General features: G+C 40.3%; 2 protein-coding genes, 1 long non-coding RNA gene and 1 pseudogene across 3 annotated transcripts in view; all 4 read right to left on the minus strand.

The window, feature by feature from the left end:
• Window positions 1-5,857: 5,857 nt before the first annotated feature.
• On the minus strand, window positions 5,858-13,721 carry LOC115736127 (chaperone protein ClpB3, mitochondrial). The gene is made up of 10 exons (XM_030667647.2): window positions 13,301-13,721; window positions 12,111-12,329; window positions 11,779-12,016; window positions 10,823-11,018; window positions 10,139-10,193; window positions 9,884-10,034; window positions 9,288-9,596; window positions 8,438-8,703; window positions 7,424-8,353; window positions 5,858-6,710 (listed from the first exon to the last, which is right to left on the minus strand). The coding sequence occupies exons 1-10, from the start codon at window positions 13,607-13,609 to the stop codon at window positions 6,402-6,404; spliced, it is 2,982 nt and encodes a 993-aa protein (XP_030523507.1). The 5' UTR covers window positions 13,610-13,721; the 3' UTR covers window positions 5,858-6,401.
• A 7,101-nt stretch (window positions 13,722-20,822) lies between these two features.
• On the minus strand, window positions 20,823-21,739 carry LOC125314701. Its single transcript, XR_007198130.1, has 2 exons — window positions 21,658-21,739; window positions 20,823-20,920 (listed from the first exon to the last, which is right to left on the minus strand). It is a non-coding gene; the product is annotated as an uncharacterized LOC125314701 (long non-coding RNA).
• Window positions 21,740-22,008: 269 nt separating this feature from the next.
• Window positions 22,009-25,998, minus strand: part of LOC115736125 (disease resistance protein L6-like) — a 49,256-nt gene continuing 45,266 nt past the window's right edge. Inside the window, exon 7 of the transcript XR_004014855.2 lies at window positions 22,009-22,140. The gene's annotated coding sequence lies outside the window, so the exon portion shown is untranslated. The remainder of the gene's footprint in view (window positions 22,141-25,998) is intronic.
• The window catches only part of LOC115736129, a 49,052-nt pseudogene continuing 45,249 nt past the window's right edge, over window positions 22,196-25,998 (minus strand).

A 25,998-nucleotide genomic window follows, 5' to 3' on the forward strand; every position in this document is an offset into this window, starting at 1 on the left:
TTTTAGGATTAGATCTCAAGCCTGAATTTTTCCTAAATTCAAAAGCTATGATATTATCCTAGTTGATTGCTTAATAAATGTCCGGACACTCAGTCTATGCTCTATTTTTGAGTTAGCCTTGTTAATTCCCCTTTTTCCCAAATATGAATGTGGATGGATAAATGTTACACGTCGAGTGAAATTTCAAATAGTAAATAACTTTCTTACTTGGCTTTGTTCCCTAATAAAGATCCCAAAATTTCCTCATAGTCACGGATTGTTTTCATTTAACTTCAAGACAATTAGTGTTGGGGTGACTCCCTTGACGCGTGGTTATGATTGAATTCACAGCTTTACATATTGCTTGTTCATTAGCCATTTAAAGAAGGTGTTGCTTGAATAGAAGTCTAAATTTAGCTAATTCCACTCGGATATCATTTCTATAATACGAGTAGATTGATGGATGGATATAATTCCTTAAATCCCACAGTAATTAAATAAGGACACGACAAATCACATGGATCTCTCTATTTATTAATGTACATTTTTTACATATAATTATATCATAAGAATTCTACCTTCATGCAAAGAAGTAAGTTTGTTCTGCTCTTCTTCCTAAACGTATAGATATTCATCGAGATTATTTCAAGCTATTAAGGATGATGAAAGACTGTTAAAACGTACGTCATAGACGTATTGATCTCTGTATATTTTTTTATTTTTTACACGTGTCCACTGTCGAACCAATATAACTCACTCTTCCTAATTATAGGACGGGGAAAAGTCAGATGGGAAAAATGAAAATCTCGGCATATCGTATACACACTTATAGAATATGCTCTTATTCAAGATGAAATTTGATTTCTCCTAGCAAAGAAGAAAAAAAAATACGAAATTAGAATTTTCTCCTAAGAAAAGTAGGCAGGTGTGAGACTGAGAGAGAGAGAGAGAGAGAGAGAGAGAGAGAGAGAGAGAGAGAGAGAGAAGGGGCTCGTTTGAAACGTTCTCCAAATGAGATAAATTCCAAAAATCACCCCAAAATTCCATACTTCAAATAAATAAATAAAAATCCCAAAAAAGGCAACGAGGCTCGGAAAAGCGCAAGCTTCCCTTCGGTGGGAGTACTACTTCCTCTTCCTCTTCCTCTTCCTCTTCTCGCGCATGGAAACTCGGGCAGAGCTATTTTATACTGCGGGTGCGGCGCACGACAAAGCATGGAACGAACGACGTCGCTTTCCTTCTTCCTTTGCTTCTTATTCAATCATCTATCCGGTGCAGTCCAGCTAAAAAGAGGGGCTGAACACGTGGCCACCCCGGTGGGCCCCACGTGGGGCCAGCCCCCCGTTCCTGCTTGGCTGGTGCACGTTAATTACGGTAGAGGAGGGAGCAGGGGAAGATGGGAGGGGTCGGGGGAAAGGGGAGTGAATGGCGGTGACGTGCCCGCGCAGGTGCAGGTGCAGGTGCAGGCGCATTTGCTTCTCTGACTTCAATGGAGAGGAAGCCTCCTCCGAGAAGCTAAGGGCTTTGGCTTTTAATGGAATCCTCGAGTTGCTGCTCCCTGCGATATTACCGTTTTGGGCTTCGGTTCTTGGTGGAATCACGGTGGAGCCACTTATCATTAGACCTGTCAAAATAAGTCATAAACTCGTTTTGTTAATTCGTATATAATGATCCGAGTCATTATGTGAGTTGGTTATATTCAATAGACGAGTTTTTTAAACGAATCTTTTTTTTTTTTGCATAAGTGTTTAATGGGTCGTAAATGTGTCATAAATGGATTTTACCACTTGCTCAAACACAATTCACGTCTGTGTGTGTGTGTCTCTCTCTTTTTTCATTCTCTCTCGCCCTCAGTCGATCTTGTGCTAACTCGTTTTGTACTATCGCCTCAATTTGGGTATGAATGAGCCGAATTCGATATGTATCGGGTATGAGTTGGATCGAATACGAGTCATTAAATTTGCATTGCAGTAAATGTCATAATAGGTTAAATGAGTCTATTTGGGTTAAATCATTTATGATTTGACTCCAAACCCAACTCAATACATCCGTTCGACGAGCCTATATTAGTGATGGACGGCTTCGGTTGTGAATCTTGTGATCGGCTCGAATGATGAACAGTTAGATTTGGTGGCAAAAAATTTATATGATTTGAGTCTATATCGTTCTTGGCCAAAATGGAAAAGTGCCGCACCTCTCGTGGGATCTGATTTTATATTCCCCTTTTTAAGTAATTTTCGTCACAAAAACCCCAAATTGGTTCGGCTACAATCTGATTCGTCTTCCACACCGGATTCGTCTCTCTTTTTTTATTTATTTTATTTTTATGTTATATTCGTCTTTCAATCGTTTGTCACGTGTGTTGAGACATATGGGTGGAGTGCTAACAGAGGGTAAATATTGCGTCAGGAGTACTTGTTTTGATTTATTCTTTTTTTTTTCCTATTGTGTTTATCAATTTGGGTTAGAAGCGTCATGGAGGTACGAGTTTGAGATTTTTTAGGAATATTTCAAAGAAGAGCTTGAAGGGACAAACCGATCTCAAATAAGGGCAAGCTTACAAATCAATCAAATCTTCATATGGCCAGAGGTACTTTTATCGAGGACTTTGCTAGCGTAATAGTCTTTAGGTGATTCTGAGTATAAGAGTAGGCTATGAGCCACAAAATTCCGAAAGAATAGACCCCACAATAATTTTTAATTAGTTATTATTTATTTTATGACCCAAAATAGACTGGTAGCATAATGTTATCACCTTAGGGACCTCTGCTCCGTTACTTGCTTCTGTCGACTCATCCACCTGAACGAAGCCCCGTGCATTGTCGAGGCGGTGGCGATCAGCGGCTTCGGGCCCCCAACGTCGGCATTTTGCCGGCCGGGGCGGACACTTTTGAGCGTTAGTCGACAGAGTCCGCCTCGACGATCGGCCGAGCGGGCAGCTCGGGAGGGGAAAGCCTACCGCCTCGACCTCGGCTCTTGGATCGTTCCTAACTGTGGGAAGGAATGGAGAGCACAACGGGACAAAGGTGCTGTCAATCTCCTCTTGATTTGACACGCTACCTAAGAGAAAACGACAACGGCTATTAATGAACACCTAAAATCTCCGGTTCACCATTCAAAGTGCATGTATTTAGCATTAACACCCATCAAGGCATCGATCGAGAGCAAAGAAGAACAAAAAAGAAAACACCAAAAAAATAGAAAAAAAAAAGGCTATTGGACGAAAATGTCCCTAGTCATAATGATATTTGGCTGGTAGGTGATCTCGGGTCTTGCTTTTATACGAGACTAAACTTGTCATTTTGGGTCTTTATTTGAGTCTTAATTTATTGCATCAAGTGCTTATTTAAGACAAGGGTTTACTTTTGGGCTCTCTTATGAGAAAACGCACCCACTTCAGGCTTTTATTCGAAATTTTCTCGAAATGCATTCGGTCGAAAATTAAATCGAAGTAAAATGTGTCACGAGCGTACCGATGTGAACTTTGTAACGGTATCATCACGAAATTTCGTATTCTTTCCCACGCACAATGCATGGAAGGACGAGAGTTTATGGAGACCCTCCGAATTTTGCTATGTGATTCACGGCATTAAGGAGAACAAAAAAGGAGCTAGACCTGCTCATTATGATCAAGCCGAAAGAGCTTTTTGGGACCACAGAGATGTGAAGGCACGTCCCAAAGCAACAAACATCAGAGGAAGAATTGTGTACAAGAGTACGACTGTACTAGGAACTGTACAGTAACATTGCTGTCGTGGCCTTGTTGGGACACCATCATGAACCAGAAATTGGTGAAAAATATGGAGTGGGGGGGACGATGCCGACGCGATCCACATGGGTTGATGTCATAAAAGGATGCCAATTCCTCATCTGACGGTGTTCCAGTACTAACATTCATTCTAAAGCTTGAATAATCCCCAAAAGCAGTTATACGAGCAGATGTTTGGTTCTATACGTTTAGGTTTGTTTGACAACGATTTTGATTTTCTGATTCTGGTTCCGGAACAAAAGAAGGATAAGCAACATGTTTGGTATCGTAAATGATTCTGATTCCGTTCCCAAAAACAATTTTGGAACAAAAAATAAAAATAAAAATTTGATTCCGAAAAAAAGAGTCACTTTTGAGTGAAAAAAGTCTCAATTTTTTAAAAAAGATTAAAAGTCCACGTGGACTTTTGAACTAAAAAAAAAAAATTAGATTTGAAAAATTTACTAACAACTGATTTTTTAAATTCATTTTTTAGTTAAATTTAAAAATAAGCTTTAAAAATTAACAAAAAAGAGTTAAAATTTTAAAAAGGGTGGGGGGGGTTAAATTAAAAAAAAAGATAAAAATTTAAAAAATTTAAAAGAAGTTAAATTTAAAAAAAAAATTAAAAGAAAGATGACAAATTTTAAAAAAAGAATTATAGCCACCGGGTTGTTCCCGGTAGAGGTGGTAATATGCGTCACAAACTCATTTTTTAACTTGGTTCAATACACCAAAGCCCAACTTAACCCACATGTAAACACTGTGGAACGAAACTCTGACAAGGAACAAAAATGGGTTCCTTGAGCACCGCCGTCGCCGCCCGGCGCTCGTAGCTTGTCGCTCCGACACCATCACCTTCCCCAATCGCTCGATGCTGTTATTGCTCGATCCTTGAGCATCACGGCCATTGTTTGTTCTGTTTTACATCTCTCTCCCAGACTCAACTCTCAGATTTAATGCCGACGAAAGGTTTGCGAACCTTGGATTAGAGTTCCTGGACCTCTAGATCAGCGAAGATGGAGGTTCACGACCTCCGATTTGAGGTCGAGGTCCTTCCACCGGCTTCAAATATGAGGCCGAGGACCTCCATCTTCTTCGGCTATGGCGTTGAGCTCTGTTTTCCAAGGGTCCTTTAACATGGGTTGGAAAAAAGGCGACGGCCTGAGGAGGTGGTGTGCATATGCTGGTTGGGGGAGAAGATGACATTCTGCCGCAACCATGCCGTGGAGTTGTCTTCTCTGTTTCAAACTTCCTTTTTATTTTTCAGATTTGGCCTCGAGCGGCGCCCACTCAAGGCTCGTCGGGACGGGGCTGGTGGCCTGGCTACCGCCCGTCGCCAACCCTCTAACCGGCGAAGGGAGGAGGAAAAAAAGGAAAAAAGAAAAAGGAAAAAAAGAAAAGAGAAATAAAAGATACCTTCTAAAAATTTGTAAATAAAAAAATTCACTAAATTTGTATTGCATAAAAATATTTTAACAATATTATTTTTTCAATCAAATTATAAGAAACAAGTATTGTATTATTTAATTAAATATAACAATGTTTAAGAAATATGGGTCGAGTATGAATCGGATATGGGTCGAATTGGATATGCATCGTTAAATTTGCACTGCATGAAAATGCATCAAAACGGATTAATATGAATTGAACCATATTCGACCCGATCTAAATCCGATCCAACTCACCCGTTCGACATCTCTAATTCTCAAGAGCCAAACGCGTTTCTATTCGGAAACATAAATTTTATGCGCTTATCACACACATTCTAATTTTCTAAAAATCATCTAGAGGACAGAATAAAAAAAATATGATTCTAATCAGAATTATTTTTTTGAATCAGAATTATTGCCAAACAAGCTCATAGATGTAATTTTGACGAGAATTAAAGCCTTTTTTTGAACTTGGTGGTCTCGCAGGAGGAAATTCTCGGTGATTTCTCGATACCATCCATTGGAAGAAGTTCTGTTGCGCCGCTGCGAGGCGGCCGCATCCGTTTGGCTTGACAGCATGCATGATGCAGTTCTGTCGTGCGATTGTAACTGCCTAACCAAAAGAGATCGAATCCTTAAAAAAGAGATGGCAACGATTCTAGCGGCGTCGCGTCATATGAAGTGCTGAGAATGAGAAGACAGGGATTGGTCCCGTCATCATAATGCAATTGCGCCCGCGAATATAGCAAATAACAGATCTTGAAAGAGTGACAGCTGCTGTCCTGTGCAAACGATGGATTTGGACATTTGACAACAACTGATTTCCGGTTTGACGCGGCCTAGTAACAGAATCCAAAGGTTGCTCGAACGCTTTCTCAGATTCTCTAGCTAGTGATAATAAGCTGGGCGTGCAAGGAACAACAATCAGAGTCAACCCTCTAAACCTTTTGCTCTGAGGAAACAGGAAAGCTCATGTCAGTTCTGAAGTTCAAAGAAACATTAACTCCGATATTGAAACGGGCCAATTAACAGAGAGGAACTCGCGCTGCATGGGACATTATGTACAGATAACTTATGGGACAAACCAGCTCAAGGTCCGCCTTTGGTTGCAACTATCTTGACTCATTGTACACTTTGAAGCTAACTTGAACACTAGATCATCACAACCAAAATCTTATCACTTACCAGCACGATGCAGGGCGACGCACGTGCAAGCAGCAAAGGATACGATTTATCTAATGTCAATCATTGGCAACCATCGCATCCATTGGGCTGCTCTCCAATCTCTTGATGCACAACCTTTTCTGCGGGGGGAGGTCCTTGGCTGAAGGCGACGTAACAGCATCGACAATCACTGAGTCGTCCTCCTTGAAAACTCCTCTCAAGATACCCATAGCGATTTCATTCTCGACCAGCTGTTGGATTACCCTCTTCACGGGTCTGGCGCCAAAATTTGGATCAAAGCCCAATGTCCCAAGAAGCTCAACGGCTTCCTCAGTGTAGTGAAGTTCAATCTTCTTCTGTTTCAGCCGTTCTTTCAACCGGTCCATCTGCATTAGGTGGAAAAAGGACCATCAAAATGTTTGCCATAAAAATCATATATGCCCTCCATAAAGTAGCATTTAGATGGTTATACGTGCATTAAGACACAGAACATTTACTCATTAGGATGTGCTAAGTGCATTTCGATACAGAACATAAGAATTGTGTTGAATGTATTACTCAGAAAGGTGTATCTTTATCAAACATTCAGGAACTAAAGGGCCCTAGGCATCCTGACATATAAAAAATACCAATATTGCTCAACAAAATTGATCATTTGGAGATTTAAGCAAGCATTGCAATATTCATTTTCCCCCAGACATCAAGTGCTAAATCATAAAAGTTACCACAAATGAGAATTCAACTTCTGCAACATATTGGACCTTTGCATCACAAAACAATAGCTATCAACGTGTAACCAATAAGAATTCAAGTTACTTAAACTACAGTAAGAGAATGCACAGAAGCTTTACGCGAGCAAGCGTTGGAAACCTATGCAATTGCACCACTGTTTGTTAGCATCTCATCCAAGTTAGTCATGATAAAAGGTTAGGAAAGAAAAGCTAGTTCTGCCTTTTCAATTTACCCCCACCGAGAAAAGAACATTGACGCAAGGATGAAGCTAGAATAATGGCCAACTGTAGTCTTTTTTGTGATTAAACTTTCTTACGCAATGCAACACCTCCAAGGAGAAAATAAAAGTGAGCTCAAGATTAGTTACCTGAAGCTTCACAATTTTGCCAATTTCCTTGGAGTCCAGTGGCTGGAATACGATGTACTCATCAATTCGATTCATAAACTCTGGGCGGAATGTTTGTCTGGCCAACTCAACTACTTGTCTTTTCATAATGTCGTAAACTACTTCCTTACTGTCTGTTGTATTACGGAGAGTTTCGAGTATAAAGTGAGAACCAATATTAGAAGTCATTATCACGACACAGTTTGTAAAACTGACGGTCCTTCCCTGGGAATCAGTAATTCTTCCATCATCCAACAGCTGTAACAAAATGTTGAACACGTCGTGATGTGCCTTCTCAATCTCATCAAAGAGCACAACTGAATAAGGTCTTCGGCGAACCACTTCAGTCAGCTGTCCACCTTCTTCATATCCCACATAACCAGGAGGTGCACCAACCAAACGTGAAACTGCATGTTTCTCCATGTACTCGCTCATATCTATTCTAACAAGAGCATTTTCTGTGTTGAAGAGAAATCCAGCTAAAGCCTTAGCAAGCTCAGTTTTGCCAACACCAGTAGGGCCCATAAACATAAAGCTTGCTATTGGTCGATTTGGATCAGATAATCCAGCCCTCGAACGACGGATTGCATCAGCTACTGATTTGACTGCTATATCTTGACCAACCACCCTCTTGTGAAGGACCTCCTCCAGCATTACCAGCTTTTCCTTCTCTGATTGTTGAAGGTTCGACAAGGGAATGCCAGTCCATTTGCTGACAATTTCAGCAATGTCAAGATCAGTGACCTCTTCTCGCAGCAAAGATTTTCCTGATTTCCTGAATTCTGCAAGATTCTTTTCGGCCTCTTCTAACTGACGCTGAAGGGACATGAGTGTTCCATATTTGAGTTCAGCAGCACGGTTTAAGTTGTACTCACGCTCGGCAGCTTCCATCTCCAAGTTAACTCTATCAATCTGTTGGATGGAGAGAAAGGTCAAACCAAGGTAAAATACGCAAAAGAATTACGAAAGAGAATTATATATGGGTAGAAGAGTTACCTCCTCTTTAATCGATCGAATCCTAGTCATAAGAGCCTTTTCACTTTCCCACTCCTCTGTCAGTTCTTTTTGCTTCTGTTTAAGCGAATTTAAGTCATTTTCCAACTTATGCAACCTTTCTTTAGATGCTTTATCTGTGTCATTTTTCAGAGATAACTTCTCCATCTCCAACTTAAGCACAGCTCTGTCCATCTCATCCAATTCAGTAGGCTTGGATGTAATCTCCATTTTAAGCTTTGCTGCGGCTTCATCAACTAGATCAATGGCTGAAGGACAAACACCATAACAACATACATTTAGACAACAGGAGGAGCAGGAAAGATGTGTGTTTAATGAGGTAAAGTAGAGAAGCACTCAAGACAAGAAGTAGGAATAAATTATCATATCTTCTTATCATAAATTTAAACTGTATGATGATTACATCTGAAAGTTTATCAGATGGAGTTATCCAAAAAAGTGGCATAACAACATCTTACTCCTAAGAGAGTACCTAGATAATGATCGAAAAAATTAAGCAAAAAAGGAAGAAGTCCACAGGAAATAAATAAAAAGAATAGCCCACAGAAAATACCATACTATTAGCAAATGTATATTTGAAATTGCAATGAATAAAAGTTTCACAGTTAAATGCCCCAGCAAAAGAAGAAAATAGTGCAGTTGCACGGTCTTTACACATCCTCGGGATTTAATGCGTCATTTTCAGCAAAAGGAACAGTAATCATCATTTAAAAATTCAATTGGAATATGTCACTATCAATTGAGTGTAATCAATTAGTTGCTCTCAGTGTGGAAAATGGCTAGAGTGATCAGCACAGAAATACAATCCAACAGTGGTGACATTCTTGATTACCTTTGTCAGGCAGAAAGCGTTCAGTAATGTAACGATCTGAAAGGACAGCAGCTGAAACAAGGGCACTGTCTGATATTTTAACGCCATGGTGTAGTTCATACCGCTCACGCAATCCGCGAAGAATGGAAATTGTGTCCTTGACAGATGGCTGCCCACAAAACACTTGTTGAAACCTACGCTCTAGAGCAGCATCCTTCTCAATGTACTTCCTATACTCGTTCAGTGTTGTTGCACCGATGCAACGAAGCTCACCGCGACCTAACATTGGTTTCAACAAGTTCCCTGCATCCATTGCGCCGCTTGTTGCTCCTACATGGATAACACAAAGAGTACTTTTCAACACAATTTGGATTCAGCAAGTGGTAGTAAACAGAAGAAAAGTAGCACATAGGCATCTGAATAAATCCATCACATGAAAAAGAAAAACAAAATGAAACGATAAAAGGATGTTGATTAGAATTTTCCCGATTATAAAGTTTAATTACATGATATAGGAATTAATGACTTTTTCATGCATGTCCAAAAATTGTTTTCCATTGTCGCTGATAACAATGATAGAGATGCAACCAGGAAAGAAAAGCAAGAAGGATACACACCTGCACCTACAACAGTGTGAATCTCATCAATGAATAATATAATCTGCCCATTTGAAGCTGTTACTTCCTTCAAAACAGCTTTCAGTCGTTCCTCAAAATCTCCACGGAACTTAGCGCCTGCAACTAGTGCTCCCATATCCAAGGAAATCAACTGTATAGATCAAGGTAAAGCAGACATCCTTTTAGCAGAAAACTCTGAAAAATCACATTATGATCTAACCAACATATCTTAATCAGAAAGCCAACAATTACAACCTTTCTGTTGAATAGTGGCTCCGGGACATCCCCACGGACAATACGTTGAGCCAACCTGTTAAGAGTGAGAATTACGCAAGAGAAATTACCATAGAATCCATAAAGTTACAACATTCACACTAGGAACCACGTCACTAGGCATGGTCACTTCCAAAATGACAATAACATGTACATAGTTTAACAATGACCATTCTGTGAATACTCTCTACTGCATAGCAAAAGTTACATGCTAGCTAAAAGGACGGAATCAGCACACTGACCGAGTGCCGCCAGCACTCTTTTCAAATAGTTCAGCTCTAGATTTAGATCTGTAGAACAACCTAGAGCCCAGATCAGCGCTACTGAGCCCAGATCTGTAACGCCACTGTACCTTACCAGCTTGAAGGTTAATTACATCTTCACTAACAAAGTCTGCTATTTATGACATCACAAAATAAAGGAAGCCAGCTTTTGGTCCATCAGAAAAATGATTTGCATAACTAATTTGATCCTTATAACTATAAATCACACAGAACTAAAGTTGAGAAAAGGTTAAAAACATTGAACTAGTCATACGACACTAAATAACGGCAATGTTACACTGGAACACACGAACATTATAAGCAAAAGAGAAGAACAAGTCTAACAACCCATCAGGTACTAAGATACTAATCTTAAGAAAATAAGATTGAACTGAGAACCAACCCTTCAGCAATTGCAGTTTTCCCCACACCTGGCTCACCAATAATTACCGGATTATTTTTAGTTCTCCTACACAATATTTGAATGCAGCGCCGGATCTCATCATCACGACCGATAACAGGATCAAGCTTGCCCCGCCGAGCCATTTCTGTCAAGTCATTTCCATATTTCTCGAGTGCTTCATATTTCCCTTCCGGGTCTGTTTGTAGGAGACCAAAGAAATTTTATGACCAATGCATTAGTAGTCAAAGAAACAAAGGAAATAGAACAGGACTCAAAAAAAGAAGGTCTTCATGCTTTGGCAGGACAATAACAAATCATTTGCTACAACATGCATGTTAGAGGGAATACTTAGCCAGCTGAGAAAAATTGTGAAAGGTCCGAGATAAAGCTGAGAAAGACAGTGAAATATTTGAGACAGTTTTAGAAGCTTCAGTTAAGCATGACAATATCTTCATCTTCCCCCAACTAGATATCCTGAACACCTTCGAGATCCTGAAAGCATATCTTTTTCTAATAGTTGAATATCATCAAAAGTTTCAATATGATTATTCCCACACATCAGATGGTTTTTTGCAGGATGAAGACTTGTTCAATAGCAGCTGCCAGTGGCACTGCTCTCTCGTCTCACAACTGACAAGCAAACTCTCAATGTACCTATGGACTTCTCATCGACAGAGTGAACAACCAAAATCTATCAGGAAAGCAGAAACCCATCCCAACAGCAACCCCACAGATGGACTTAGTTCGTCGATTAATAAAGTTTTATGAAGACAATGGCTAGCCTGTTTGTGGGGAATCAATGTCACGAATATGGTTAGCCTGTTCAAGTCCTAACAATTACAGGAACCTCTGAGAAAACATGGGAAGCAATGTTTTATAAGGATCGATGCCTTCCATAAGTATCGCATGATTCAGAAAGAAAATCGTTGCAGTAGTGGAATAACAATAAGACATACTTTGGTCTGTTACTCTTTGATTTCCACGTACAGCCCGAATGGCCTCCCTCAAATCCTTCTCATTAAGCTGGAGATTTTGAAATAATTGCTGCCCAAACCTCTTATCAGAATGAAATGCTAGCAAAAGATGCTCCACAGAAACAAAATCATCTCCCATTTCTTTCTTGTACTTCCGAGCATTGTCCAAAAGGGAAGCAAGATGTGAGCCCATTATAGGACCACTAGTATCACCCACAACCTGGTGCAAGATCACAGATTGTTACCAAACCCCAAATAACCTTTTGAAAAAGACCAAATTTAACTGAAAAACAAACATATAACTGAATACACGCCTTTGGTTGTTGGGATATGAAGTCGTCCACAGCCTGCAGAACTGATGTGTTGTCAAGAGCAGCTTTGGTGAGAATTCTCCTGGCTAAACCATCCTTTTGCTCCAAAAGAGCTTTCATTAGATGCTCAGTTTCCACCACTTGTTGTTTGCAAACTCGAGCTGCATCAACAGCGCCAACAATGCCCTCCCAGGCCATCTCAGTGAACTCTGATGGATTTGTCTGAGGCAAACAAAGCCGGACTTCAGGTACATTTATTAGAAAAACATATCAAATGAAACAGGACAACCTCTCTTCCACAAATTCCGACTAAAGCATGATGAGGAAAAAGTTGCCAGGTCAATCCTGCTATAATAAACACAAACATCCAGTAAATTTAACGGGGAGATACTTACTCGGTTGATAAGTAACCTTTTAATGTTTATCACACTAAACTCCAATCCACCATATCTTGAACTTTGAAGAAAATCAAAGAAAAACAAGCCGAGTACAAATTCATCAACAAAACATGAAAAAATTAAACAACCAGCTTTAGACTTTGGATGTTGAAAATCAAACACTTAGTTTTAACTCAAGGAACTGCGTTAACTTGTAAAATCAAGGAACCGTCGCCTCTAGTGCTTAGAAAATTTAATAGCTATTCAAGTGTTAGGCTGATCTTCATAAGCAAATGGTCACAGAAGATGGGGAAATTGAAAGCTGAATTTTGGTAAATTTTTTGGTTATACTTCTCTAACATATATCATAAAGGACCATCCAACGATATTCTAAATTTAATATTCATCGAGAATACAGCTAAAAGTAATGCACTTTCGCGATACAAGGACAAAAGTCCATTTCGTTAAGCTTATAATGTTTATATTGAACGCCCCGTAATCTTTTCTGTAACTGCAGCACCTTGGGAGATCGTTTCTAGAGGCGACAATCGTCACAAACATAACACAAAAAGCACCAAACTCAAGTCCCAAAAGCTTCAGCAACACCAGAAGAAAACTACAGACTAATTGCCCTAAACTCAATTTTCAAAAACAAGCACTTTTCCAAACTCTAACATAAAAAGCTCAAATTCAATGGAATAGTCCTAGGCTCCAACCATCAAGCCAACACTGAGCGACCAAGCACTTCAAAATCACACTTTTCCATAATATCTCAAAGTAACCGCATCCGACTAATGAATTCGATCGAATTCCAACCTGAGACGCACTCGCGGTGGTTGAGTAAGCCGAAGAGGAAAGGCCAAAGCTCCGGGAATCGAAGCCAATGACGCCGCGGAGCTTGACGGCACCGGCAGACGCCGAAGCGAGGACATTAGCTTCGCGAAGCAACGGACCTGTCAACGAGTTAACGGAGTTCCTCAAACCGGTAGCGGAGTCGGACAGCGACCGAGAGCGGGAGAGGGTATAGGCTGCTCCGGCGGCGGAGCGTCTTGGAGGCGCCGAGGCTGCGTTTATCGCGGCCAAGGCGGTCTTAGTGAGCTTCGAGGTGGTTCTCCTCGTGGCCATTGAGGAAGCACGAGAGGCTCTGAACTGGGTAGTGAAGAAGAAGAGTTTTCGAAGGAGGAGGAGGAGGAGGAGGAGGAGGAGAAGAAGAGTGGGGGGTGATTCGGTGATGCTTGGGGAGGAGGCAAGAGGAAGGTTGTGGAAGGAACAGGCACCTTCCCCTGCTTCCGCTATTTTTCCTTCTCCTTATTTTTCCCGAACGCAGTTTCGGATTTAAGAATTTCCACGTCGGAATGGGCTGGGCCACTGGTCTTGCCACGTCAGAGGTACGATACTGATTGGGGCTCGTGCGCACCCGAAGCATGTGATCGTTTTTCCACCGGGAGGATTTTGCCCTTGCCCTCCATTGTTGAATCCTCTCTGCTCTGTCTCTGTGCCACCTTGAAGGTCTGATTTTTAGCCACTTCCTTCGTTTTCCCAGAAAGTCGCCTTCTTCAACCTGCCCGCGTTGACTTTTCCCTCATCCTCTTCACCTTGAATTCGAGCTCTTGTTGACAGATAAGGCGCAAGCAAAGAAACTCTGCTCCTGGGCATGTACGATGCAATGCAGCCCGCTTGGTTCGTTTTAATTCCAATTCTTAAGTCTCAATCTGGTTAGAACTTTGTGAATTTTTGGCAGGGCTCTGAGGCAACTCACGAAATCGAAGAGGAGGACGGAGTGGGAGTCAACCTCGAGAACGGACGGTGCGCCAGGAGAAGAGAACGAGGCGTTGATGACGAGGGACTCGGAGTCGACCTCGAGAGCGGACGATCCCACCACAGAGTACGACGTGTTCTTGAGTTTCCGGGGACCAGACGCGCGACGGCTTCACCGATTGCCTCTACCGCAGATTGAGACTCGCTGAACTATACAGTATGAACTATGAAGAGTAGCTGTTTTGCTTCTTTCGATTTTGCTCGAGACCCCGATTTAATTTTTTTTTAATCTGTTGATGCAACTCTATGTCAACCCTATCCTATAAATCTAGCTCAGTAATACATGCATTTTGGATTTTATGGCATTGCATGCTAGTTAGCAGATCCAAGCATTATGAAAAATTATTACCTTCTTAGATTTTGGGAATCTCGTTCGTTCCATTGAGAATATCTGCTTCACATAGATCGGCTCGTACATTGTCTAAAGCATCTCCAATACATTAATTGAGTGACATTGCACGAAATTCCAATGTACGTAATCAATTGATTATGATGCTTAATTTCCATCATTAGTAACTGGAATGGTTGACTTATTTAACCATATGATCCCTAGAGACTCAGAGAAAGTCATACCCGGATCAAATTTATACCCTTAACAGCGGTTACGCTTTGCTGCAGTCATGGAGAACTAATTGATTTGGTTGTTGAAGAGGTATTGTCTAAGCTTACTGCCAATAATGTGGATGTGCCTGAATATTTGGTTGAAGATCATCGTCGGATAAAAGCCATAATAGAGAAGTTGGATGTTGACTCTGATGGTGTACATTTCCTTAGTATTCACAGAGTGGGCGGCATTGGTAAAACGATCTTGGCGAAGGTTGTGTTCAACAAATTATCTTCTCACTTTGACGACATTAGTTTCCTCAACAACGTTCGAGCATCATCACAACACGGTCTTATAAACTTGCAGAAAAAGTTAATAACAAGTTTTGTTGGTTCTATTGTTGCTGACCAAATTAAAGACATTGGAGACGGGATGTGTTGGATCAAGAGAGTATGTAATACTAAGAAAGTCCTCATTGTTCTTGATGATCTAGACAAGACAACGCAACTCGAGAAGCTAGCCGAAAAATCTGATTGGTTAGATTCAAGCAATAGAATCATCTTCACCACTAGAAACATAGATATCTTGATGACTCGAGTGGAATCATCCAGCAAAGAGGTCCTAAATCAAACGGAGGGAATTTTGGCTTATGAAGTTCATGAAATGGAATTTGGTCGAGCAGTTCAATTCTTTTGTAAGCACGCATTCGGAAGAGACTCTCCCATGGAAGGATCTACGTTACACAGACACGGTAATTTCAAAAAATTTGCCGTGTCGGACATGTGTCGGACACCGACATGTGTCCATCACGGCTGGACACTGCTGGACGCGTCTGAAGGCATGTCCATGGGTTAATGAGTCATAACACCTAAATTTTTGACCTAATTTCTATTCTCTCTCGCGTCGTCTCCTCTACCGATTGCGTTCTCGCTCCTCTCACGATTCACTTCTCTCCTCTCTTCTCGCGACCCGCCTCCTCTTGACGTAATTTTTTTTCTCTAAGTTTTATGGATTATTGAAATGAAATGTAGTTGAATTCTTCATATGATATATTTTTTGATCGCAAGGTATGATTTTGCTTTGCCGACACATGATATATTTTGTGAGACTTTTCTAAGGAGGAGATTAATAATAGTTTCGGCATCATGATGTTATTATTCATACATATAATATACAACGTGTTTCAACGTGTCGGAATTCTCTATTTTTGGAAAATTCACGTGTCGGCGTGTCGTGTCGCGTGTCGTGTCCCGTGTCTGTGTAACATAGGGAAGGATATGGTCATCTTGCAGAGAAAGTTGTCCCTAGAGTGGGCTTGCTTCCTTTAGCTGTCGAGGTGATAGGTTCATCTCTTTATTGCCAAAGCATTGCCTTGGGGCAACATTTTGATAAAAGAAATCTATGGGAAGACACGTTGAAGCGGTTAGATAAAGTCCTTTTAAAGATGTCCGGGATGCATTAATGATTAGTTATGAGGGATTGGAGAATAAGCAAAAAGAAGAATTTCTTGATATTGCTTGCTTTTCACCAACGAGGACCAAACATATCCGGTTATCACGTGGCATGATTGTGATTACCTTTCTCATAGTGCAATTGGCGTCCTTATCGTACGGTCCTTGATAAAAATTAGAGATGATAACAAGATTTGGATGCATGATCAAATTCGAGATTAGAAGGCACTTCAAGTTGACCATGTTACCAGACATGCAAGTTTCAATTGAATGAAGTAGTTTGAGGGTTATACACAATCGTGCATCACCCGTCAAATCCGAAGCAGTAAAATTTCACGTTCAATCAGTTTTTACCTTTCCTTGCCAAGCGCTAGGATAGAATCTGATCAGAGCACTTACAGTCCTCCCACCATCGCGGCGATGATGTTGCCCAGAGCGAAGCCTCCATTTGCTCCCATTTGTGCCCGATCCTCCAATAAATCCCCGAGAAAAAGTCGGAATTTGGGAGCGCAACACTGGGAAATAGAGATAAATGTGGACGAGTCCTTAGCGAGTTTTGGTCATTTTGGTCCTGCGGAAACCTTCTACGTTAGTGCCAGCGGTGCCTCATAAAATTCGTTCAAAATTAGCTTGATTCCGAAATTCGTAAAAATTTCATTTGATCGGATTGACTTAATTAGTAAAACGATTAGGATTCAATTGATAAAATTAAAGGGTTTATAATTAACTGAATTGGCAAACCTGTAATAGATTTAGGATTTTTTGGAAAATCTTCCTCCAATGGTGGAGATCAGCTGCATGAAGTAGCAATAGGCGAGGTCCTCGGGGAGGCGGCCCTTGGAGAGCTTGGTGGAGAGCTCACCGCCGTTGGCGAACTCCATGGTGACCTAAATGTTGAGACGGGTGGGAGGACTTTGAAGAGGGGTGGCGGAAGCGGCGGAGATCTCGCGCTTGATGTTGGAGATGAGGGTGGCAGAGTTGGAGGAGGAGAGCTTCTTCTCATGGATGACCTTGAGTGCCATGCTCTTTCCCTTGTGGAGGTTGTGACGGTGGGGCACCTTGGCAAAAGCACGGCAGCCCAGCAGCCTCCCGACCTCGTCCTTGCCGAAAAGGGCGTCCTCATGATGATGCTGTCGACGTTCGGTCTCTGGCATTAGTGCCATTTAGTAGGACTTAGCTTCTCATTAGTTAAACCACAACGCTATAGAACCCGAGACTCAAATTCGAGATTCGTTAAACCCCGAGAGAGAGAGAGAGAGAGGAATCCAAATTATCCCCTCAAAATTTCCCCAAATTTTCATCTTCAACCGTTCTTAGTGAATAGGGCCAAGATTTTTAGGGAGTGCAAGCCAAAATCTTTTTTTTTTTTTTTTTGTCTTCTTCTGACGGAACCCTAGGAGACTAGATCGGCGACCAAAGGCAGTAGATCAGACAAGGTGAAGCCAAATTTCCAGCATTTGATGGGACCCACGACGAGGGCTCAACAGGGAGAAAATGGCCGCGCTTGTGGTTGCCATGAACCTGAGGTTGAGGGCCAGGGGCAGCCCTCCGCCAGGCCTGGGCGAGGGCCGGCGTCCCTCGCCCGATTTGGGGAGGGCCGCGGCCATCTCCAGCCCTTGGTTGGGGCTCGGCAAACTCTGCCGACCAGCCCTCACCCATCGCCAGTTATTGTGAGTGATGGTTGGCGGTGTGCAACCCTTCTTTTTAATTTTTAATTTTTAATTTTCCATTAGTTTTTTTAATTTTTTATTTATTTATTGCTCGTGCTGTTGTGGAGCTACACGTGAATTTTCCTATGTAGAATATCGGGATATTTCCTATTGAGTGAACTTGTTCATTGAATGTTTATTTTTTACATTTTAGCTTATTTTTTAGTTTTTTACTTTTTTTAACTTTTAGCTTTTTTTTTTTTATTGTTGACTGGGTTCCTCTGGCTAGCCACTTCGGATTTCGGAAAAACTCATTAGAGTTGACACTCAAATAATTATTTTTCTAAAAAATTGACATTTAGGTGATCTAAAAAAAATTTGGCACCAAAGTGAATACCGTACACAAATTTTGACACTTGCGATGTCCTTCTGTCAAGAAAATGATATGAAATTACCACATCAAAACTGTTACGATTGATTTTATGTGGGAAGTTAACGGGAATAGAATTCGGGCACAAAGTGAAAGTTGTGATCTTTTGAGAGACAAAAAACTGCCAGTGTCATAGTTGAGACAAAGTTACTACTGAATGTTGAAAACATGTATGCATGTTTGTGGTGTCCCAAGCACGCCACCTCCTTACTAATCGCACTCTGTTTTAATTTGATATTAGCCATAATAGGACGCATGCAGAAGACAAGAAAAACATACATGAGGTCAAAACTAAAAAAAATCAACCAAACCAAACCAAACATGTGCTCCAAAATTTCATTTGGTTCTATTAACCACCGTGCCATTAATCAATCTGCAAGAATACAAATTCCACTTTGTAACGCCAAAGCAAGCGACTCTGCTTGTTAAATTATTCTAGCGAAATTCAGGTCTTCACAATGTTACTCTAACCGGGAATTCTAAGGTGGGTAGGACTTGCAAAAAATCCCACCCAGAACTAGAAACTTTAAACAATGAAAATATGGACCAAGGACGATTATTTGAAACGTCACCTTTTGACTTGGTGCCTCGCGCAGAGGAGAACTTTTATAACTGTAGTTTGTTGAGGCTAGTGGCAACACCCGGAATGGGATGAATAGGTGATTTCAAAGAAACCGATAAAACAACTCAAAATTTAAATAAGCAAGTTGAGAGCCTAGTTCATAACCAAGTCAAAGTCTGATTAAAGTAAAGATTTGAACTAGCTTCAGAGTCTATCTGTGCACAATTCTACTACTAAGAATAATATAAAGGAGTTAGTGGATAGAGAAATTGCACACAAAACTTATACGGGTTCGGTTTAGATTAACCCTACGTTCACTTCTTTATACCGATAGCTAATTGGTTGGATTCGACTATTGAATCGTTCAGAGGTTACAACTTAGTGGCAATCCTTGAGTTGATAAACCACTTTGTCTTATACTCAATCACTCGAATATGAACCTCTAATAGATTATTGTTTATAGATCAATAATGAATATGTAATGTAGAAGTTTTCTTGCACTTTGGAATTTCAGATTCTGGATTCTCACGTTCTCTTCAACGTTGAAGTCTCCTTTTATACTCATCCACCTCCAATCTAGCCATTGAAAACTCTTTAGAGGATCACTCTCCAATCAACCCGTTGGATGGGATCGTATAGGCAGGATTTCGTAGCAGTTGAGAAACAAGATTTGAATATATCGTAATCTGAATCTGAGACTTAATCTTATATAAGAATCTGAGGGTAGTGTATGATGCTCTCCTCAGAGTCCGAGCTCATCATGCATCGGCGTTTGAGTCTAAATTACAGATTTAAATCCTTCAACAAACATTCCCGTGCATTCCTTAACATATGAATGCAGTTAGGATGTTCTCCTTGTAATAAGTAAAATATGCACAAGAGTATATCTACGCATTTGTCAGATTTAGGATTGTTTTATCAACTTCAAAATCAATTAGGAGGTTTTTTCAACATAGTTTGCATGTGGACGGAATACATGTGATGTGCAAGGCACTAATAACTACTGAAATGTCTCCAAGATATGCTAACTTATCATGGCTAGTGGAATTATGGTTACCATGCCATTAAGTTTGGATACGAATTAGTAAAACATTTTCATCAAAACGCAATTGAGATAGTCAAGGGAAGTGTTTAAGGATCGAGAGGATCGTATATATTTTAGTATGCACGAGAAATGCGACACATATAATCTTCATGTAATACAACTTGAACCGTGTTCCTTGATTGTTTTTTAATTTCATGCCATAAGAGTTGCTATATAATATTCCTTCTAGGAAGTAACTTAATTCTTTGAATAAACCTAGCTGATTCGTTTAAATTGTCTTGATCACATCGTGAGACATTTTTATTATGCGAAAATGTTACACTTGATTAGAAGATTTCACTTATTTCACTTAGCTACTCGAGCCCTTGAGGATCAATACTAAATTTAAGCTACTGTCGAATCTTTCCTTCAGACATAACATTTAATAACGTGAAAGTTTTCTTTTTGACCGTATTTATCCTTCCATGGTGTTTGAGACGGACAAGCTGCTAAGTCTCCATGAATGGAACTTTAATGACTTTCTAGTTCTTACACATCAACATTTTGTTCACACTTCAAGCTAATCTTTCAACGAAAAAAAAAAAAACATAAATGACCATGCATTGGAATCACAATTATTTTCATTTCTCAATGAAACTTCTGGATCCTCCAAACATAAAGAACACCGTCCTCCAGAAGTTTATTACTTGGAATGGAAGCTCCCTCCTTTCTGTGCACGGCACCGCTGCAAAGACAAATGAAAGCTTCACTTGAAGCATAAACCAATTTCATGGCAGTTGTACGGAATATTATTAGCTACAAAGCAGATCCATTCTTCTTCTTTTTTTTTTTTTTTCCCTTTTGACAAAGAACCAAAAAAGACTTCAAGAGTCGACATCTAGTAATCCCCTTGCTCCCAAAACCCTCTTCAACAACCTTCTTAACTAGTTCTCTGGACCTACGGCAATGCACAGGCGAAGGATAGTCATTTAGTTGGGCCGTTAGAAAGTAACAGGATATCGAAATGACGATGTAATTGTTGATCTGTTGTCTTGAACAATGATGACCTAAAGATCTTTAACTCACTGCACAAATGAAACGAAATGACGAAAAAGTAGACCGTGGAGATACCGCCATGCAATTTTGTTCAACCCCAAAATTTCTCCGGATATGATAACCTATAGGGATCTACTTCTGAGAACATAATCTGTGAACGAAAACTTAATAGTTTAATGACTCTAGCGATTAAGTATTAGCACCCATTAATCTACTGCTACAACAAATTATCATCGAAAATTGCTCGTAGGAAGAAACTAAGATGCTCTAGAATTCTGGAACCAATGCGAAGTAGCTATTCTTGATAGAATGAATGAAAATGGATCCACTTACCAAGCTTGAGGATATAATCTCGTAAACAACATTTAAAATCCAGGGATCTATCTGAAAATAACATGTCAATCACTACAACAAATAATATGGAGTATCAGATGCGGGTTCCAAGCAAGATCTTGAGAATTCAGGGCATATTCTTTCAAGCTATTTTTAGGGCTATTCTGAAGAAAACAATCGGTAGCATTAAACTAACATGTGATGAGTAAGAGGTGCTCCTCTTTCTTTGAGCATTTTCTTCATCTTTGCATTTAAATCAATTGAATGACTTATCTTGTCATAATTAATCAAAATGGAAGCAATTACCCGTTAGTTTTCAGGTCGACTCCCTTGACATTCCGTACAGCTTCCTTTCAACAACCACTGATGCTCAACTGGCCTCCTTAGGTTGGCAAAGAGACCTCTTCAGAAACCAAGTCAATTACTTTTTCGAGGCTGCAGCAATGCATAAAGAACGTAATGTTTGTTTTCGTCAAGCATGCAATAAGAGGATATCGAAATGACAACCTAATTAATCTACAACTACACCAGAATTTGGTTGGACATTGCTCAAAATGAAGTACCATTAGAAAATTCGCAAACCAATGCGATGTTGCTGTTCTAGATGGAATCGGGGAAATCGAATCCAACAATCTGAAATGATATGTCGGAGCACCCCATTAAACATGGGTGTGTGAGCTTAACTAACCCTCTAAATCTAATAAACCATCGAGTTCACTGATATACTTATTCATACAGATATTCTAACCTCGTAATTAATGCACCTTAGCATTACCATCGTAAACCAATTTCATTACCACATAAGATATCTAGATCCTCCAATCAACGAAAACAGAATGAAGTTGGGGAGACTTTCATTACATTGATAGCAATTCCCTTGACAACCGACCAAAAGACGGCTTCAGGAGTCAACTTCTAACAATTTCCTTGCTTTAAAAACCTCTGCAAGAACCAATTCAAGTACTTCTTCGTAGCTGCAGCAATGCACAATGGAAGGACAGCTCATTTTAGTTGGACAGACAGAAATTAAAAGGATATCCAAATGACAATCTAATTTTTTATTTGATTTCTCAAACCACTGTAGCCTGAAGACCTTTAACTCAGACAACAAAACAACGGAAAACAAAATATGTATGGCTGTACCAGTATGCATTTCTGTTCTTCTACCACAGAGTTCCTCCGGATAGTTCTAACTAGGAGGATCTATTTCTTATTCTGTAGGATTGGATTTGATTGAGTAGACAATTATTTTGTATGCAGAAGGGTTGCTTGCAGTAACTTTGATGCTCTCTGAGTTGGGACAGTTCAATTGAATAACTTATTTACCTCATGATTTAGTGGTGAAATAGCAGAATTACCTGTTATTTTTCAAGACGAAACCCCTCATTGCTGCAACCACAATTAAGGCCTCTTTCCATGACTTCACTTCGTTGTGGTCAAAGTTCGTCCGGTGCTTGTCCAGGTCGCTTTTGTATAAATCAGTTTCGAGCTTAACATCATCAATCTCCACATCGTAGAAGATGGGGAGGATTCTTCTTTTCCCCTTTGATTCTGACGTGCATTTTACCATGTGAGCAAGTTCACGGAGACACCAATGACTGGAAGCGTAGTTTCTAGAGAAGACGGGTATGTAGATATTGGAGTTAGCAAGTGCTTGCAGAATCTTTTCCCCAATCCCTTGGTTGGACCTAAAGTCATCAATATTACTGTAAACAGAAATTTGATTGCGTAACATCCGAGCATGAAGATAACTGACAATGCTTTGATGAGTGTCTGCTCCCTTAGAACTCAGGAACACGTCATACATAGGTAATCTGTGGGAAAGCCAAGTCGATCTTGAGATATTCAACAATCTTTCCAGGATAGTGTGGCCACGAGTATCCAACACCCAGCTTTCTAAGCCCTTGATGCCCTCGATGGTTCTTAAATTTGGACAAGCTTCTAAATCTAGATGTTGTAGCTTACCCAACTTGGATAAATTGGGTAACTGTCCTATTAAATCACAATTGGAAATACGGAGGTGCTGCAAAGATTCCAGTTCCGAAAAGATTCCAGTTCCGACAAACCTTGAACCTCAACTAGCTTGTTTAGGCCCTCTAGTTCCAACCGCTCCAAACTGGTCAAGAGTGATAGACCGGGTATTTTCTCAAGGGATTTACATCTACGTATGAACAGTTCTCTCAAATGTGTTAGGCCTGGATTGACTGGTAGGTGTGAGATTGCACGATCAATTACATGCAGAACTGTCAATTTTGATAAGTTGGAAAAGTATGGCGGTGGACTGATACCCCCGAGTTTCACGATCGACAAATGAGATGGAAGCTGATAGGACGGTTGCTCTCTCATCGAAGCTGCTTCAATTTTTGAATGATAGTCCCGCCAAGTAGTGCGAGGTATATTTATTGAATTGCTGAATCTTTGTAATTCCAGATGTTCCAAACCGGTGATACTTGAGGGGTCGGGGACAAGAGAGAAGTCTAGAGCTTGAACTGCAAGGAATTTCAAACTTGATGGAAGAGCCGGCACTTGTTGAAGCTCCATCGAACCCACTTCAAGCTTTTGGAGATGGAGACGACTTATCTCTGGAGGCAATCTAGAAACACTAGTAAATGCTAAGTCCAATATCTTCAAATGGAATAGCTTCCCAATCCCCTCCAAATTTTTATCCGTCGGATCCCAAGATCCGTGGGCATGTAAACTTTCAAGCATCTCCAATCCTCCGATAGTACGAGGGAATTCCTTTATCTTTGTCCTACTTATATTCAACACCCTTAGTCTCTTTAAGTTTCCAATTGAATCGGGGAGTTCAGTTATGCCCGAGTTTGTTACATCCAACTCCGCCAACATTTTTAACTCCCCAATTGAGTTTGGAAGTTCCTTTATGCCCACACACTCGCGTAACGTTAAGGATGTCGGATTCGCCGCCCCTCCGATTGAGTCCGGAAGTTTGCGGATTTTAGGGTGGTAGTTTAATCTAAAACTCGACAAACATTTCAAATTGCCAAATCTCTCTGGAAGCTTCAAGGGTTGAAAATTTTCGGGCATGATGATCTGCTTCAAAGATTGTAGGGAACCGACTTCTTCAGGCAACTCCCCAAGACAACTACATCCTTTGACATTCAAAGTCTCTAGGAGTTGAAGCTTAGAAATGGAGGGGTCAATTGTGATTAAGTTGGAACACCGAGCAAGTACTAATGTCTCCAGCGACGTGAAATTAGAGAAGTCGGGTGTTCTTCTCAACTTTCTGCAATCCGTTAAATCAAGAACTTTTAATTTTTTTGTCATCTGCAGAAATAGAAAATGTCTAATTTAAAGATGGAAACAATCAATCAGCTTAGATATTTTATATAAGTAATCATTCTAATTTTTGTAATTCAATATACTCCCTCGTTTACTTGCAAACAGCGTAAGTTGCTCATTGTAAAAAACGAAATGCTGTTTATAATCTTCAACGGCAAGCCTGGTAATTCCACTATTTCGTTACTCTTTACTGACTCACAAGCGTTAGTACTCGTATAATCAAAATAAAACTAAAAAAATCCTACGATTTTAGAGTAAAAGAATAGTTTATTCGTTCGTAAGTTACAACAGTTATCCAATACTACTAGTAAAGTAGGCAAGCAATTCATAATCTACCAGCTGAAAAACGTGCTCGCTTGTCAAAGCGAACGATAGTTCGTAGTCTACAAGGGTATTTCAACCTGACAAATCTCTTATGATATTTGTATGTTACTGAAAAATAAAATTTGTTACTCGGTGAAATAGATAGGTGCACTGAAAGTCATAAAATTTGTCGCAAAAGTGTAATTGAGTCCTAAAACTTTTAAAAAGTGCATTTAAGTCCCATCAAATTGGTAAAATCAAAAACTTTCATCAACTCTGTCTAACTAAACGAACGAAAATGTTTATGCGGCTTTTTATTATTTTCTTTATCATGTGTGGCGCCGACGTACTAAAATCACATGGTTTGGTCCAAATTCGATTGTTTAATATAAATTTATTTAAGTTATATAAAAAATTGAGGAAAATTTAAAAACACAAAAATAAAAAGAAAGAGTGAAAAAAGCAGGCTGCCCTTGCCATTGTGGCACTACCCCACCATCGCCGGCAAGGGTCAGCACTTGGCAAGGGCCCGGGGGCTTGCGGACCCTCACTTGGATGAGGGTCGCGACCCTCCCAGATCGGGCAAGGGTCACCAGCCCTCGCCCAAGTCTAGGTGAGGGGCACCGGTTTCCCTCGCCTACGGTTTGCGATGGTAGTCGGCCATAGGCGGCCGACCATTTGCCACTATCGTCACCCCTTCCCGACCATGGTAGGGAGGCGGCGGCGATTGCAAGCCCTAACCTACTTTTTCCTTTTTTTTTTTTTTCTAATTTTCGATCAAATTGAGGTTGTTTTAGCCACATAGAAGAGCAAAAATAATAAAAAAAGCTACGTCAATATTTTTGGTTAGTCAAATTGGACGGAGCTAACAAAAAAACTTGATTGTACCAATTTGATAAATTTTAATACTTAATTACACTTTTTGAAAGTTTTAGAATTTAATTGTACTTTCGTTACAAGTTTTACGACTTCTAGTGCACTTATCCCCGTTAAAATTGAAGTGATGGCCATAACCTAGTAACCATTTACCATGATAAATGGTAC

This window comes from Rhodamnia argentea, chromosome 4 (assembly GCF_020921035.1).
Source record: "Rhodamnia argentea isolate NSW1041297 chromosome 4, ASM2092103v1, whole genome shotgun sequence".
Classification (NCBI taxonomy): Eukaryota; Viridiplantae; Streptophyta; class Magnoliopsida; order Myrtales; family Myrtaceae; genus Rhodamnia; species Rhodamnia argentea.

Excerpts from the sequence above, each read along its gene's own strand:
- LOC115736127 (XM_030667647.2), bottom strand. The coding sequence starts at position 13,609 with ATGGCCACGAGGAGAACCACCTCGAAGCTCACTAAGACCGCCTTGGCC. Across the intron at positions 10,194-10,822 it reads AAAACTGCAATTGCTGAAGG|GTTGGCTCAACGTATTGTCC; the intron begins GTTGGTTCTCAG and ends CACTCTTAACAG. Across the intron at positions 6,711-7,423 it reads GCAAAATTGTGAAGCTTCAG|ATGGACCGGTTGAAAGAACG; the intron begins GTAACTAATCTT and ends CACCTAATGCAG.